Source organism: Lytechinus pictus, chromosome 2, assembly GCF_037042905.1.
Source record: "Lytechinus pictus isolate F3 Inbred chromosome 2, Lp3.0, whole genome shotgun sequence".
In the NCBI taxonomy this organism is placed as follows: Eukaryota; Metazoa; Echinodermata; class Echinoidea; order Temnopleuroida; family Toxopneustidae; genus Lytechinus; species Lytechinus pictus.
In genome coordinates, this window is record NC_087246.1 from 3961137 (window position 1) to 3979704 (window position 18568).

At 36.6% G+C, this 18568-nt stretch overlaps 1 protein-coding gene across 1 annotated transcript; it reads left to right on the plus strand.

Moving 5' to 3' along the window:
* The first annotated feature begins 647 nt into the window (after positions 1 to 647).
* On the plus strand, positions 648 to 16830 carry LOC129253660 (phospholipid phosphatase homolog 1.2 homolog). The gene is made up of 8 exons (XM_064107592.1): positions 648 to 1028; positions 2740 to 2888; positions 4629 to 4912; positions 5444 to 5501; positions 5945 to 6145; positions 7529 to 7586; positions 8022 to 8309; positions 11357 to 16830. Exons 1-8 carry the CDS (start codon positions 944 to 946, stop codon positions 11575 to 11577), a joined length of 1344 nt encoding a protein of 447 aa, XP_063963662.1. The 5' UTR covers positions 648 to 943; the 3' UTR covers positions 11578 to 16830.
* Positions 16831 to 18568: the final 1738 nt, after the last annotated feature.

The following is an 18568-nucleotide window of genomic DNA, read 5'->3' on the forward strand; positions in this document are numbered from 1 at the left end:
ATTTACAGACGGTACGATCCTAGCCCCCTGGCCTAGTAGTTCCCTCTCCATTTCTCCTTGTATGGAAATGAACAATGTCACAAAATTGTATAGCCTCTAGAAGACCCACCCCCCAGAAAGAGATTCAGAACTGCACCAGCAGTTAACATAATATCGAAAACGAGCACAATTTCGTAATGCTCATTCATATTCAACAGTACACAGTAAAAAAAAAATTATACAACGCTGTTTACTATATGAACCTTACACAGTAATTGTTTAAACAGCTTAAACAAGTATAATTTTCAATATCTAATCTTCAATAAATTAAACATGATTGTTTAAACGGTTAAACAAATACTGTAAGGTTCATATAGTAAACAGCGTTGTATAAAATCTTGAACAGCGTTTTTACTGTGTAGAGTTAATTCTGCTCCCATGGATCATGATTTCGTCCCCCCAAAATACCATTGTTCATTTCAATTTTATTATACTGTATAGGATAAATGAAGAAAAAAAAACATAATTGGATTGGCAAGACGTTATTCGATATGAATTAAAAGAAAGGGGGTGTAAGCAATGGAGGAGGAGGGGGGGGGTCGAGATATAAAGAAGAGAGAGAGATATAATATAGATTGTTAGAGAGGGTGAATTGTGAAAGGGGAATCAAATAAATGATTAGTGTAAGTTTACCCGCCAACCTGAGACCATTGGAGAAGTAGGTGGTGTTAGTAGAAAGAATGAGGGGGAATGCGAAAAAGATCTTCATGCGTGCTGCTGTGACATATTTTGCCGACTTCGACTACTCGTTCTGTGCATTTGCTTCGCGGGCTCTGTGTTATTTTAAACCGCAAGCATGTCATTACCACGCGGTTCCCCCGGCATCACATTCATGTTCGTGATTCGTTAGATTGAGCGGGATATTTATGCCTTTGTCGATCATGGGGATTCCCCAACCTCCATCATGGCGTCGGATACAACAATGTCGGATACAACAATGTACTCCACTGTTTTCACTGACTTGAATATGCGGTTCGAATGGTTAATTGGTGAGTCAGATTTTTATACAATAAATTAGAAATATTGAATTCTGATGATATCGCGCTGGTTTTCATTAGCTCTGTATATCATTTTAAGTAGAATAAACTATAGGCCTATTATATATTACTCTAGCTGTATTTCTGAAAAACCACACTGGCAAGTCACGTTGCTTATTATATGGGCATACGCAGGGCATTGAATATGTTTGAGCTTTTATGTTCGTGATGTGCGATGATCTACATTCGTATATTATGTCTCCCATAATGCCATGAATGTATAATAATTATGTAGGAAATATGAAAAGCAGACTATTCGTTTTTTAAATATATTTTGACAGGGATAAGGGAGAGAGAGTGCGACTAAGAGAGAGAGAGAGAAGGCGAATAACGGCGATTCTTCTGTTCAATCATCTAATTCGACTAATTACCGTGGCGGATCCAGTATTTCTTCAGGGGGTCTAAATAAGTCGAACATTTTTCATAAAAAATCAGACTAAAAAGAGGTCAAAACCAAGGTCACCACACTGTTAGTTTCTCTCTCAACCCCCCCCCCCACTCCAATCGACCCCCCGTTGAAAGGGGCTCCAATAAATTTTGTTTCCCCCTATTTTGTAATAGTTTTTTCCTCCCCTGGATCCACCACTGCACTATTCGAGTGTCCAGAATTAGACATTCTGTTTCTCTTCCCACTTGAACGTCAAGTCCACCCTAGAAAAATGCATGATGTGAATAAATAGAGATAAATAAAATTAGCAAATGAGCATAATGCTGAAAATTTCATCCAAAAAAAATTCAATACATCGGATGTAAAATAAGAAAGTTATGGAATTTTAAAGTTTCGATTATTTTTCACAAAACAGTAATATGGACTACTCAGTGACATGCAAATTAGACAGTTGATGATGTCCCTCCCTCACTTTTTCTTTTATTTTTTATTGTTTGAATTAGACAATATTTCATTTGGTTTTCCAGATTTGACAATAAGGACCAACGTAACTGAACTGATATAATACTAAACAATGCTAATTCCACATGTTCAGGGAGGAATTAATCGCTGTTTCACTTGACAATGTGGAAAAAATAAGAATATTCCATGTTGCATTTAATAATATACAAGAGAAATAGTGAGTGGATGATGTCATCAGTCTCCTCATTCATTTGCATACCGACAGCGTGTGTGTATAATTGTTTTGTGAAATTAAGCGAAACTTAAAAATGTCATAACTTTCTCATTCTAAATCCGATTTTGGTGAAATTTTCAGTGTTATGTTTGTTGGGTTTTCTTCTTTTTATCCAAATAAAGTTTTTGTTGGGGTGGACTTGTCCTTTAATCAGAAGACAAAACAGACTATTGCCTTGACTGGCAATGCAATTACCATGATGATGGTTATGGGTAAAAGCAAATGCTATGTTCATTATCCTGCTAGTATTAAACTTACATAATATTTGATTCGGTTATGTAAATACCACAACCTATATCAGCCTTGATAAAAAGTGGGATCTGAATTTAACTTTTGATATGATTTAAAATGTCTGTGTCACGCCTGTGTCATGTTATTCTTGATTATTTATTGAATTCTTTGACAATTATCTTTGGAAATTTTTCTCTTATCGCTAGTACATTTCATAAAAAATCATGTCTTCACAGATTTTGTTAGAAATTTGGGTCTGTATTTTCGAAATAATTATATATATATTATCTTTGCATTCGTTTTTTCAGATCTCTTCAATGAAACGTTGCATAATTATGAACGACCGGTTAAAAGGGGTTTCTTCTGTTCGGATACTTCTATCCGATATCCATATTTTTCGGATGATACTATCAGCATATTCACTCTGTTGTGCATCATAACCGTGCCACTGTTATTTGTAAGTTCAAATGTTTGTATATATTGACCCCAAACAGGGACGGACATTTTAAGGACTATATTTTAGGAATCCATTAAGAGTATACATGTACATACTCTTACTCTGTGGTTGCCACGCAGCCAAGCTAGCTTATAGTGGCAACCCCTGCAACCTTCTAAAAATCGATATGTTTTAATAGAAAATGCAATTTTGTTCAATGTTTTGCTTGTCAGTTATATGTATATTATTATTGTATTTTCTTTGTTAATGTGTTTATGAAAAAGTATTGCAGAAACCAATAGATGAAATGAAACACATATATCTCACCATAGTCATCTAATTCGAGTGCCGAGGCGCCTGCTGATTTTGTTAGAATTGCATCTAAACACATGAGACACTTGTAGTCATTGTAATCAAGATTAACATACGCATCTCACCAATCAAATATTGCGAGCGCGAAGCGCGAGCTGAAAATTTAGGAAATTCAGACCTGAAGAGGGACATTTTAAGGCTTGTTTGTAGGAATTCACAAAGACCATACGCATTTTACTAACCAAATGATGCGAGCGCGAAGCGCCAGCTGAAATTTTTGTATATATTGACCCTAAACAGGGATATTTTAAGGACTATTTTTTAAGGAATCCATTAAGAGTACACATATCTCACCATAGTCATCTAATGCGAGTGCCAAGCGCATGCTGATTTTGTTAGAATTGCATCTAAACACATGAAGTACTTTTTGTAGTCATTGTAATTATGATTTAACATATGCATCTCACTAATCAAATATTGCGAGTGCGAAGCGCGAGCTAAAATTTAGGAAATTCAGACCTGAAGAGGGGCATTCTAACTCTTGTTTGTAGGAATTCACGAAGACCATACGTATTTCACTAACCAAATGATGCGAGCGCGAAGCGCAAGCTGAAAATTTTTGATATTCAGATCAGAAAAAGGGACATTTTAAGGACTGATTTTAGGAATTCATGAAGAGCAGACATATCTCACCAATCCACTAATGCGAACGTTAGCACGGACAAGAAATGTTTTATATTAAGACCTTAATATGGGGCAATCACTTTAAGCAGTTATGAACTGAAAAGAAGCATATGTCACTACATAAAACAATACAATAATTCGAAGAGCGAGAAAATATATATTTTGTGTATATTTACTTGAAAACAGGAGGTTTTAGTACAACAGGATTATATATCTCGTTAAACAGACAATGCGAGCACCAGGAACACTGAAGACATAGGCCCTGATCAAATTATGTTTCATAAAGTTATGAAAAAAATGTTTTTATGTAATATAACATAACATGATTATGATATAATATAACTACGTTTCTCTTCCCGGCTTTATCCCTCTTTTTCTCCTTTTCACCGTTTTTATTTATTTATTTTTTTGGCCAGCCAATGATAGTGATGGTAGTGGTGGTAATGATGATGATGATGATGATAATAATATTAATTGATGATAATGATGGTGATGATGATAATTATGATTGATAACAATGATGGTGGTTGTGGTGGAGATGATGGTGATGACGAGAAGGAGGATGACGAAGATGCATGATGGCGATGATTGTGTCGGTATTTTTTGTGTTGGTTATTATGATGATTGTGATATTATCATCATAATTATCATTATGCCACATTTGAATGATTATTATTTAAAATATTTAGCCAACCCTAGACCCGTTTAATTATCGATTGGCCATTTCCTTTCTTTTCATTCATTTGAAAAATTTCGTCTTTTCAGATGATCTGGCACCAGAGTATAAGTTGGATGCTGGCATATCGAAGAAGTGACGTCGATTCTATCCTCCAACGACCACACCCTATGGGTGTGGTGGGTGGGGCACTTCTCACAACTCTCCTCACTGTCTGTATGAAGCTCGGCATAGGGAGATTAGCGCCCAATTTTTATGAAGGTTGCATGCCGAAGTCAGATTGTTACAACAGTGGCTACTGGAGTGAAGTTCTTAGTCACATGTATATAACTGATTTTACATGTTTCCATCCAGAGAGGTTAAGGGAAGTAAGGTACGATTTATATCATCTTACTTTCTACATTGCTTTGTTTGGTTTTTATTTTTTCTTCGAGAAATTTATTTTGTCTACTATTTAAAGCCATTTTAGAATAAGTTCGAGGCCTTGAAACTGATACTTTTTTTTTATACAAAATGAATTCTACACTTGATTAATGCTCAACCTTAATGAAAAGATGTTATTAATTGAGAGATAAAAAGGCTTAATTTTCTCAAAAAATCTGTAAAGAAATGAGTGATACAAGCGTCAAAAGTATAAATTACTTCTTCATAAACATGATGGGCAATTATTGTGGAAATTTATATATTTTGTACTTTCGGTATTCAAAAAATACTCTTATCTTCACGTGAATTTGAAGCAAAATGCCGGTGAATAGCCTCGTATCCTGACCTTAGAGTGTACGAAGGTATTTTTGTTTTTGCGTATTTTTACGACGTAACTATAAAACCCAAACTCTATATACCTTTATGGCAAAACTACACATTGTTACTGATAATTGTGCACTAATGTATTTCATTTTTACAGTCGATCATTTCCCTGTGTGTACACATCATTGTCATCATTTTCTTGGTTCTATTTCTTGGTAAGTTTTTTTTAATCAATAAATCTTCTTGATCTTGATTAGATATTCACTGCATTCTAAAAAACACTATTCTATTTACATTCTCATCCCCTCTCAACTTAAGATTGACGCCGAGCCATCACAATTTCATTACATAATTAATTATTGTCTTAAAAACACTGACGGTTCATAATTCGGATGAGATGATTTCTATTTATTATTAATGACATATTGTTTTCAGTTCTCTTATGTTTATTAAAAGAAATCAGAAGTTTAAAGGCATTAATAATAAAAGCACAAACGACGTTGCATTGAATAGATGGACGGTTTTTAAGGTATTTTATTTATTTACTTATTTATTCATTTATTTACTTCTGTTACTCCTTTCATTCTACCAAATTCGCTAATATAACAAAATTTGATCAGGCCAGATTATGATCTTTACTTCTTCTGAACTACTTTAGATATACTTGGTATACAACTCCCCAACGCCTAGTCTCCGAAGAACATTCGCTGTCATTACCTGTCTTGCAATCCCCGCCTGTGTCGCATTCACTCGTCTTCATGACAACAGGAGTCATTCAGGTGACGTAATTGCAGGATGCATTCTGGGTATTTCGATCGCAGTTATCTTGACAGTCGGTAGAAAGGCAAAGTCTGATTGGGTGAGATATATTATGGTTTTAGAATGTTTTTGACGGTCATGTTAAAGGATGTCATTGTGGAAGTATATTCCTTGTGAATATGGTTGTGGCTATTTTATTGACTGTGGTTGGTTTTGGTTGCCGCTGTGGTGATTGTTGTAGTTTAATGGTTGTGGTTAGGATTGTTGTTTGGTGGTGAATGAGGTTCTGAATGCCGTTTGCGGTTGTGGTTTTGGTTGCGTTTGAAGATTTGTTGGTTACTGTGGTTTTTGTTTTGACTTAAAATTGTTGCATTGGTCTTGGTTGTACGTGGTTGTGAATGTGGTTTGTTTGCGGTTGTGGTTTTGATTTGGTGCAGTTGTGGTTGTTAGTTGTTACCGTGATTTTAGTTTTGATTAGTATTGTAGTATTAGTTGTGGTTTTGGTTATAAATATCCCTGTGTTTGTGGTTTTTGTTGCAAAACGAAATTTGCACCCCTTCTTCTGCTTTCAACAGCTGATTTTCCAAACTTTAGTTCCACCTGGCCCCAAGATATGCACCCCATACCACTTTAGTTCCACCTCCCCAGGATGTGCACCTCCCCATGCTCAAACCAGCATATGCCCAGCAGATTGCTCTTCATATTTTATCCTTCTATTGGTATTCTTATTCTTTTCATATTTCTAATCACATTCCCAATCGTATTTGTTATTCTACTCTGATGCCCATTTCCGATCAGATATATTCCTTTTTCCGATTCATAATTCTATTGATGTTCTCTTTCGCATTCCCATAATTATTTATATCCCCGTGCTCACAGAAGAATTCCTGGCTCTTCCTCTTCATATTAATATTACAATGATTACTATTCGATTCATCTTAGTATTTCCCCTCCTTTTCATAACTTTTCATTTCCCTTTCATCTAAATATTAATTACTTTGTCATTCTTATTTTTATTCAACACAACACCCCTCTTTCTTTTCCAATTCTTTCCCGGTTTTTTCCCTTCCACTTCCTCTTAATGTTGTTATTTCCCTCTTTTTTTTTCATTTTCTATTCATTTTCCTGATGCTTCTATTTCCCCTTTCTCTGAATTTTCGTCTTGTTCTCTTCCCCCCTTCCATTTCCCCTTCTTCTCGTTCTCATTCATCTCGCTCTTCCCGCTTGACTCTAAACTTGGAAGAAGAATAAAGAAGATGAGAAAATGGAGGAAGACAACGACGACGTCAAAGAAGAGGAAGAAGAAGAAGAAGAACTAGAAAAAGAAGAGGAAGAAGAGGAGGAGGAGGAGGAGGAAGAAGAAGAGATCTAACATAAATCTAATTAAGATGTGGTGTACATGATATTAGAATGATGAATCAAATTTAAAAAAAATGATATAATTATGAAAATAATAAGGTCCTTTTCCATCATTTTTTTTCAGACTGAAGATGATAAAGACGTAGACTTTGAAATGCTATCTATGAGGGAATCGGAGGAAGGTATAAGCCTTAGACAGAAATTTCGTTTTTTAATGAGTTTTCCTTTTTTTTCTTTTACTATTGTGGAGGAGGCTAGTCGAGCCAGACACATTTTCTGCAAAACACTATAATGCAGAATAGAGACTGAAGATTTCTGTATAATGCGGCTTAATGCTCTATTTGTCTTGTTTCCAAAGTAGACATGATTATAATTGTCAAATGCACATTTAAAAAAATGGTCAAATGAGCTAATCTCTTTGTGAATATAATTGTTGGTTGATAAATTGGTTAATATCAGATACTAACCGACACATTGGTTATTTTGACCGATACTTTTTACATGTTTACGAAGGTATTGACTTAGTTGGTGGAAAGGAGAGAGAGCGAGTAGTAACAGAAGCAGCAGCAGCAGTAGTAGTAGTATTACCATAATTTTATTTCCTATTTATACAACAGCGTCTAAAGAGAAGAACCTCAGACCGACGGTTAGAGTTTGCTCATCGGCCTTGACGTCTAACATTCAAGGTTTCATTGACGAGCTCAAACACCGCTTAAACGATTATGTCGTAGGCATTGATCACGTCATACTTCCATACAGCGATCTCGATTCATTTAAACCGACTGGCTGGAATAAGACTGATGTCGTCATATTGTGTCATTCCATCAATAATCGAAGGCTATCGATCACTGACGTGACAGACGCCCTTTACAATGAATTCCTTAAGATGGTTACGAAACATTGCGGTAATTATGTTTTGGTATTTCATAAGCTTTACAATCATCCATTATAGTGGAGCGGTTATGTGACAAAAAATGGCCAAGATGCTCGGATCTGGCAGAAAGTGTGAAATTTGGCATACAGGGGTATTTTTGGGCGCTGATTTCAAAAATTGCCGGCCCCAAGCGATTTGACCATCGGGTCGGCCGCCATTTTGAAATCCAAAATGGCCGCCAAAAAAAATCATTAAATGTCATTTTCTTGAGTTTTACACGGCATGTGACACTGAAATCTGGCATATATGGGTATTTTGGGGCACTGATTTAAAATATTGCCGGCCCCCACCAATTTGACCATTTGGCCGGCGGCAAAATGGCTGCCATCTTGAAATCCAAGATGGCCGCCATGATATATTATTGCAATCATTTTCTCGAGTTTTATATGAACTGCGGTACTGAAATTTGGCACATAGGCTTAATTTTGGGTGCTGATTAAAAAAATTGCCGGCCCCAAGCGATTTGACCATTGGGTCGGCCGCCATTTTGAAATCCAAGATGGCCGCCATGAAAAATCATTAAATGTCATTTTCTTGAGTTTTACATGGCATGTGACACTGAAATTTGGCATATATGGGTATTTTGAGGCACTGATTTCAAATATTGCCAGCCCCCAGCAATTCGACCATGTGGTCAGAGGCAAAATGGCCGCCATCTTGAAATCCAAGATGGCCGCCATGATATATTATTGCAATCATTTTCTCGAGTTTTATGTGAACTGCGGTATTGAAATTTGGCATATAGGCTTAATTCGGGGTGCTGATTTTAAATATTGCCGGCCCCAAGTGATTTGACCATCGGGTCGGCCGCCATTTTGAAATCCAAGATGGCCGCCATGCATATCGAAAAATAAGACCTCAAATTTCTTCTCCCTTTCACTGCAAACGTTCGAGTGCACTTAAGCGTATCACCAATACATAAAGACACGTTGATAGGGGTGCATGGTAGATATACATGTCAGGTGAACAATGGGTGCGAAGGGTGACCGTTGTTGTATGAGCTTGATTTCACCCTCCATGGAATACACTATTCCACCACACAGATTTGTCATGGTACTATCGCCAATCCTTGCTACGAGTCTGAAACTGCGTAGATTTCCCATTTTACAGGCAAAACGATGGGAGCTATATCGCATATGATAGATTTCAACAACTGAACTTCTCTTGCAAATTATATATTGTGGAATTCATAATTTTTCGACAAGAAAATGTAAAATTTTGAGCTAAACAATGTATATCGTCATGGGTTCGATGGCTAAAAATGAAACACAAAATTTGTGCCTGGAAAGTGCAATACTGCAGATCATATGAAGAAATAATTTACAGCCTCTCAACAGAAAATGATTGTTCCGGATGGTTATTATTCAACCAAAGCCACTTCAAATGTGTAACTGCAGAAGAAGCTAGCTGGTTTGTGTATGTATGGTGCTTCATACTTAAGTAACATCTATATCAGCAATTAAGGGTGCCAAAGTATTGTAATCCTTGCAACGGACAAAGATGTGCTTGTGTTCGATTTGTTTTCAGTGCCTATACAATGGGTTATACTCACCATTATAATGTTGTACATCGTTCAAACTTGGTAACCATATTGGAATTCAAAATAGCATCTATTTATTATCTTCTTTTCATTGATCAACAATGCAAAGATCAAGTTTTTCTCCAAATCTAAAGTGTTACAGGCCATACGTAAGACTTGAGCAAATTATCTTTCATGGCGGCCATCTTGGATTTTAAGATGGCAGCCGTTTTGTCGCTGACCTGGAGATCAAATTGCTGGGGGGCGGCAATATTTGACATCAGTGCTTCAAAATACCCCTATATGCCAAATTTCAGTGTCACATATCATGTAAAACTCAAGAAAATGACATTTAATGAGTTTTCATGGCGGCCATCTTGGATTTCAAAATGGCGGCCATTTTGCCGCTGACCAAATTGTCAAATTGCTGGGGGCCGGCAATATTTGAAATCAGTGCCTAAAAATACCCCTATATGCCAAATTTCAGTGTCACACATCATGTAAAACTCAAGAAAATGACATTTAATGATTTCTCATGGCGGCCATCTTGGATTTCAAAATGGCGGCCAACCCGATGGTCAAATCACTTGGGGCCAGCAATATTTGAAATCAGCACCCCAAATTAAGCCTATATGCCAAATTTCAATACCGCAGTTCATATAAAACTCGAGAAAATGATTGCAATAATATATCATGGCGGCCATCTTGGATTTCAAGATGGCGGCCATTTTGCCGCCGGCCAAATGGTCAAATTGCTGGGGGCCAGCAATATTTGAAATCAGTGCCTCAAAATACCCCTATATGCCAAATTTCAGTGTCACATGACATGAAAAACTCAAGAAAACAACATTTAATGATTTTTCATGGCGGCCATCTTGGATTTCAAAATGGCGGCCGACCCGATGGTCAAATCGCTTGGGGCCGGCAATTTTTGAAATCAGCACCCCAAATTAAGCCTATATGCCAAATTTCAATACCGCAGTTCATATAAAACTCGAGAAAATGATTGCAATAATATATCATGGCGGCCATCTTGGATTTCAAGATGGCGGCCATTTTGCCGCCGGCCAAATGGTCAAATTGCTGGGGGCCGGCAATATTTGAAATCAGTGCCTCAAAATACCCCTATATGCCAAATTTCAGTGTCACATGACATGAAAAACTCAAGAAAATGACATTTAATGATTTTTCATGGCGGCCATTTTGGATTTCAAAATGGCGGCCGACCCGATGGTCAAATCGCTTGGGGCCGGCAATTTTTGAAATCAGCGCCCAAAAATATCCCTGTATGCCAAATTTCACACTTTCTGCCAGATTCGAGCATCTTTTTCACATATCTACTGGACTATTAATGCTTATCCTAATTTATGACAGTTATTTGGGATGTTACAAAATTATAACGTATGAAAGCTGATATTCTTTGTTTAATTGTGATTAATAACCTCCGGGATAATAACTGATGAAATATTTTAACTTTGGATTTTGTTTGTATTATTCAGGAAAAGACTCTGTTATTGTGATAGCACATGATTTCGAATGGAAGGAAGATCAGTTACCTAAGGCCCGAGAGGATATTGAAGCGACACTTCGTATCAAGCAGCCTACCACCTTCAAATGCGCGGGAACGGTCATTTTGGCGGGAAAACTAGACAAATGGAAAGCATCTACCTGTTTGTCAGATGTTGACTGGAAAAACATCGAAGCTGTTATCCCAAAATAAAAATTTGCCTGATCGTTTGCTTTAAAAATCCTCAGTTCAAGCTTGAAATGACCGCTCATTATCAGAGAGCCGAGAGGGAGATGAATACAAAGAATGGGACCCATCAAATTTCGCTTAAACCTGCTCCGACATCCTACACTCATGAATGGTAGAGCGAATTACACTTTAAAGAGCTGCGCAAAATCATTTTATATTGTACACGCATGGTGCGCATATTACCCTGGCTATATCATGTATATAGGCCTACTTTTTAAAATGGCCATCTATTCCTTACAATTTTCTTTTTCTCACGTTGTTATGCACTCTTATTTTCCTCCCCATTTATTCAATACAATCTGAAATTTCCTTTCTTTATATATGTATCATCTATATAGTGGAAGTGTCGTGGTGTAGAATTTGATTCTTAACCAATGGTCGATGGTTCGAAATCCCACTGGCGTTAAGGTCCCTTGGCAAGGCACGTTGTCTCTCTCCATCCAGGTGATAAATGAATAGGCCTACCTTGATAGGATGTCAGATTGGCAAGTGTGCACTGGTAAAAGCTATTGCCTGGCCAGGATACTCACCAAAGGAGTGGAGATAATGTACTTTATGGGTGGATGAGTGGTGAATCAAAATGAAAGTGGTATTGTAAAGCAATTTAAAACACAAATCGTGAAGTGCTATGAAAACGTATTTATTATTATTTTTAGTGTGGTTTTGGCAAAACTTATTTCGTTTAATATGATGTAAATATTCATATTTGATATCTTGTACATATAGTGTTCAGTACAAACTCATACATCCTATTGGAAATATGGGGGAGGGGTGACGCTTTGAACTAAAAATTGTATCAAATTTTCCATTTTGCTTTTTTACAGGTCTGTTAATCATTTGTTATCCTCTTTTTGTCAAGCTTTCTTAAAATAAGAACCTCTAACTAAAACGATATAAAATTCAGGAAATTAATCTGCATAAATGTATTTCACATTGCTTTATTTTAAAACAAAGTTCTATTACCGGGGAAAAAGAGGAAGAAATGAAGACGAAGAAAAAAAAGAAAGGTATCAGAAAGACAGTCTTGTGTCGCATAATAACTTGATAATAAGTGATCATTTAATGAACTCAAGGATGTCATCTGCATGAACGTTTCGCAAAGTATATTGTAAACAATTGGTTAAAGTTTAAAAAATGATACGTTGCATTTAATATGAAGTACGGGATATTCAGGCAATGTTGCAATCTCGAAAATATTATGATTACAATATAGAATTATACATCATTCTAGTAATTTTTCGTAAAACCCTTTTTTAACTTTAACTAATTGTTTACAATATGCTTATATTGATTGATTTTTGTATCTATTTTGTTGTCATTTTGTTTTAATTTGCATTACCCCCATTTTTGTCTCACCAGCATAGCAGAGTGAGACTATAGGCGCCGCTTTTCCGACGGCGACGGCGTCAACACCAAATCTTAAATGACAGCATAACTTAGAAAGTGTATGGACCTAGTTCATGAAACTTAGACATAAGGTTAACCAAGTATTACTAAACATCCTGCCTGAGTTTCAGGTCACATGACCAAGGTCAAAAGTCATTTAGAGTCAATGAACTTAGACCATGTTGGGGGAGTCAACATCAAAATCTTAACCTTAGGTATACCTAAGGTTAAGTTTTCGAAATGTCATCATAACTTAGCAAATATATGAACCTAGTTCTTGAAACTTGAACATAAGGTTAATCAAGTATTACTTAACATCCTGCCTTAGTTTCAAGTCAGATGATCAAGATAGTCAAAGGTCATTTAAGGTCAATGAAATTTGGCCAAGTTGGGGGTATTTGTTGAATTACCATCATAACTTTGAAAGTTTATTGGTCTAGTTCATAAAACTTGGACATGAGAGTAATCAAGTATCATTTCAAGTATCTTTCATGTCACTATATAAAACAAATTCTTGTCACTAAATAAAATTTTTGCTCGCGCTTCGCGATCGCATTGCCTTTTAGGTGATTTACATATCTTGTTCAATATGAAGTTTAAATATCAAGTTTGGAAGTCTATATACAAAACATATTTCATCTCGGAAATCGAACTTTCATTATTTTGTGTGATTTACAAATCGATTTTTAAAAAGGGCTCCGTAAAAATGTCAGTTCTATGGTCTGAATATTAGCATTTTCTGCTCGCGCTACGCGCTCGCAAATTTTGATTTATCAGGTACCTATTATCTTCGTATATTCCATAAAGTTTTCAAAATATCCCTTTTCAGGTCTGATTTTCAAAACGTATCAGCTAGCGCTGCACGCTCGCATTTTGATTGGCGAGTTGTTTGTCTCAATATTGATTAACAAAAAACTACTTAAAATCCCCTTTTCATGACAGTGTATACAAAATTTAGGCTCGCAATTTGCGCTCGCATTAATGGTTAATAATATATTAACTGATGCATCCTAGTTATAATTACAAAAGTGCTTGAAATGTCCAGTTTTCAGGCCATCATATCATCACATTTCGCGCCCTCATTAGGCATTAATGAATAAGATATTTATTTCATAATTGATCCCTTTTGTTTCATCTCGCGCTTAGCAAGAGGAATAGGAAGACAGTCTTCATTTTTATATTATGTCCCAAGGATGTGCCGGTCCTATGTCAAAACTCAAAGTAATAATAATGAAAATATCAGCTCTTTATTAAGTGCGATGCATATCCACCTCATGCACAATTTTCCTACAAAGTGCTTGAAATATAGAGCTGAAATTGACTCTTTTTTTCAGATCGGAATATCAAATAGTTTGAGCTAGCACTCGCTTGATTTTCACGATTAAAGATGTATTTAGAATGCCTATATTCTAGGTCTAAATATGAAACACGCGCGCGCATGTTTATTCGATACTCAACTTGTTCTCTATTCAAATCATTATCCAGTTTCAGATCACAATATCAAAAATTTTCTGCTCGCGCTTTGTGCTCACATTATTAATGTAGAAAGATCCCCTATTACTCATTCTATTCATGATTTACAAAACATGAATAGAGTGTCCCGTTTTTTAGGTCTTAATGTCGATTTTTTTTTCTGCTCGCGCTTCACGCTCGCATCAATTGTTTAGTTATAAAGCTATCTTGTTTATGATTAAAAAAAATGATTAAAATTTTCCATTCATTATGTAGAAATGTCAATTTTTTTCAGCTCGCGCTTCGCGCTCGCATTATTTGATTGCTGAAAAATGTAACGTCTTCATGGCTAAGTGGCAGTCCTTAACAGGTACCTTTTCGATCATTTCAAAACGCATATGGAAATTTTCTGCTCGCGCTTTGCGCTCGCATTATTAATGTAAAGAACATCCCCAATTACTCATCATTTTCATGATTTACAAAATATGAATAGAGTGTCTCGTTCAGAAGGTCTAAATCTCGAAATTTTCAACTCGCGCTCGCATCAATTGTTAAGTTATATACCTATTCTGTTTAAGTTACAAAAAGTGCTTAGAATCTCCATTCTTTGGGTAAAAATGTCAAAAATTTAATCTCGCGCTTCGCGCTGGCATTATTTTATTTTTAAAATATGTAACGTCTTCATGGCTAACAGCTTGCAGTCTTTAACAGGTACCTTTTCCATCAGTTCATTTCTGCTCGCGCTTCGCGTTCGTAGTCATTATTTAGTTGCATACACATCTTTTTCAGGATAACAAACATTGCCCAGAATGTTCAAATTTTAGGAAAAAATACATAAGATTTCCAAAAAATTTAGCTCGCGCTTCGCGCTCACATTATATGAATGAGGATTATGATATTATATATTTATGTTGATTAATAAAAATAAAGCTAAAAAGTGACTATTAGGACTACCCCTTCAAAGAAACCAAAAATCATCTTCGAGCGGCCGATCGGGGAAAATATGTAACGTCTTCATGGCTAACAGCATGCAGTCTTTAACAGGTACCTTTTCCATCAGTTCATTTCTGCTCGCGCTTCGTGTTCGTAGTAATTATTTAGTTGCATACACATCTTTTTTCAGGATCAAAAACATTGCCCAGAATGTTCAAATTTTAGGAAAAAATACATAAGATTTCCAAAAAATGTAGGTCGCGCTTCGCGCTCGCATTATATGAATAAGGATTATGATATATATTTATGTTGATTAATAAGAATAAAGCTAAAAGTGACTATTAGGACTACCCCTTCAAAGAAACCAAAAATCATCTTCGAGCGGCCGATCGGGGAAAATATGGCTGAAAAAAAATTCCGGGTCCCCCTATTGGCGAAGGCTGGATCCGCCCCTGGGTATCTGTTGAATTCCCATCATGATCGACTTTGAAAGTTTATGGATCTAATTCATGAAACTTAGACATAAGAGTAATCAAATATCACTGAACATGCTGTGCAAGTTTCATGTCACATGATCAAGGTCAAAGGTCAAAGATCATTTAAGGTCAATGAACTTTGGCCATGTTGGGGGTATTTGTTGAATAACCATCATAACTCTGAAAGTGTATGGATCTAGTTAATAAAACTTGGACATAAGAGTAATCAAATATCACTAAACATCTCATGCGAGTTTCAGGTCACATGACTAAAGTCCAAGGTCATTTAAGGTCATTGAACTTTGGCCAGTTTGGAGGTAATTATTAGATTGCTGTCATAACTTTCAAAGTTTATAGATATAGTTTATAACATGTGGATATAGGGGTAATCAAGTATCACTGACAAGTCTTAGGTTGCATGATCAAGGTCAAATGTCATTTATTGTCAATGAACGTAGTATTGTATCATTATATGGTGTTTTTTTGTGAATAATTATTTCATAGTAGTTTTCAAAGTCAGCAGTGCTGCTATATTGAATCGCGTGACGCAGGTGAGAGTGCCAGAGGCGCTCCACTTGTTTATGTTCAATGTTTTAATCTGGTATATTTAATTATATCATATTTCATAATGTCAGGTAGTCAGTTTCCATTTTTTTGTCAAGGTGTCAGCACCATGTAAAGGCTTTTCTTTCATTTTCTGTCATTCATATTTTACTATTACCACTGTTTATTCCGGGTATATTCTGTTATCTATATTTTCTTTGTGTACATATAATTTTGTTTTTATTGTGTTCTGTTTAATGAATTCATTTTAAAACAATATGTACTTTTTTCAAACATTTTCCAGATTTTGATGAATATTGTATTATTTTACGATTTTCCATCTAATGTATTTTGGACTTTGAATGTACCTTGTTTTGTTCTGTTTTATTTCATGATGAATGTAATAAATACTTTCGTTAAAAACCAGTACAGACCTATATACATCTGAATGTATTTAGAAGAACTGACGTCATCTCATGGTCGACCAGGCACTACTTCTGTTCGGGATATTCATTCATCAATCATGCTATATGTTCATATAATTTCGCATTACCTTGATTTGGTGTATTTGGGAGAAATTATGGCGTTTGGATTTGTAGATCTCTGTGGTAAAGGCCCGGGGGGGGGGGCACTCAGTATATAATGCATAGTGGGTATGTGCCGCGGAGGGGACCCCCATTTTTACACTAAAATTTCCGTTCCAGGGCATAGCATTTTCATCTTATTGAGAAAAAGAACTAAGAAGGCCGCTCCGAAGCATAGCATTTTCTTCTTATCGAGAGAAAAGAAGAAAGAAATACGCTCCAAAGCTTCGCATATTTTTCGTTACGCCGTTCCGGTCGCATTGATCCGCCACAATGAGCTGCAATTTTGGTGAAACGCGACCGCAGAGCGCCGTCCGACCATCGCCTCTGCGCGAGCGCACCCGGCGCCCGTGCCGCTGGGCTAGCTGCATACACGTTGACGTTCCATAGGGATGCACACGCAGGCGACCCGTTCCAAGGACCCCCGTTTTCACAAACATTTGTAGTTCCGAAGCCCGTTCCGAGGACCCTCCTTTTTACAATAAGTCCGCTCCAAGGCCCCCGGTTTTTGTCTCGCCCGCGGCACATACCAACCACTTTTTTGGTCGAGTACCCCCCCCCCGGGGGGTAAAGGCCTTAAATGTGACTAGTTTATGCCATCAGCTTTTCACATTTTATACTTAAATAATCATGTATTTTAAATATTTAGGAATCGTCCAAAAAATGACAGTATAATTCATTATTGCATAATGGCGCATGTATTATAAAACATAAATTCACGCGTGAATAATGAATACCGTATAATATCAAAACGTGAATTCATTGTGCTTGAGAGGGCTACTCCCAATACCACCAAAATAGCTTGCCTCACGAATAAAGTATCCTATAAACTTGTGGGTGACGCGACATTTGCTCCCGCGATAATTGCTCCGGGTTCAATTTTGTCTAAGATGAAGGGTTAGGTTGCAATAGGGTTTTATGTTAGGTTTAGGGTAGCATATAGTGCTAAACCCAGGGTTGATGTTGGTCATTCGATTAGTGTGTGGAATTTAGAGCTGAGCAATTGTCGCCGGAGCAAATGTCATGGAACCAAATTTTGCCACAGGAAGCTCTTCAACTATCCCCTTCCTTTTCTCATCCTCTCCTATCGCTCGTTGGTATGCGTGCTTCTGCTCCTCTTTATGGCCCCCGCTTCACGAAATCTCTTTCCCTACCCTCCCCCTCTCTCCCCTTCCATTTCTCTTCCCTCTCTCTCCCTCCCTCCCTCCATCTCTCTCGCCCCCATATATATCTCTCACTTACACTCCCGTCTTACTCCCTCTAAATCTTTTTTTATCAACCCCATTTATGCCACGGTATGACCTCCCTCTCTTTGTCCATTCACCCAAAACTCGGGGGACGCGTCAAAAGATGCAATTCAAATTTTTGGAAATCATTTTAATATGAATCTATATCTGTCATCAAACAAAAAACATTTTTTTTTTTCTTTTCCTCGTATCAGAGGTATTTATTCATTCAATTGCCAAATCAACATGTATTTACATCCAGGGTCTTAGAGACAACATCCGAGATGTTGTCTAAAAGAATTTCATATTTAAACACATGCCATATAGAATAACTGTTATATGGTTTACCTTGGAA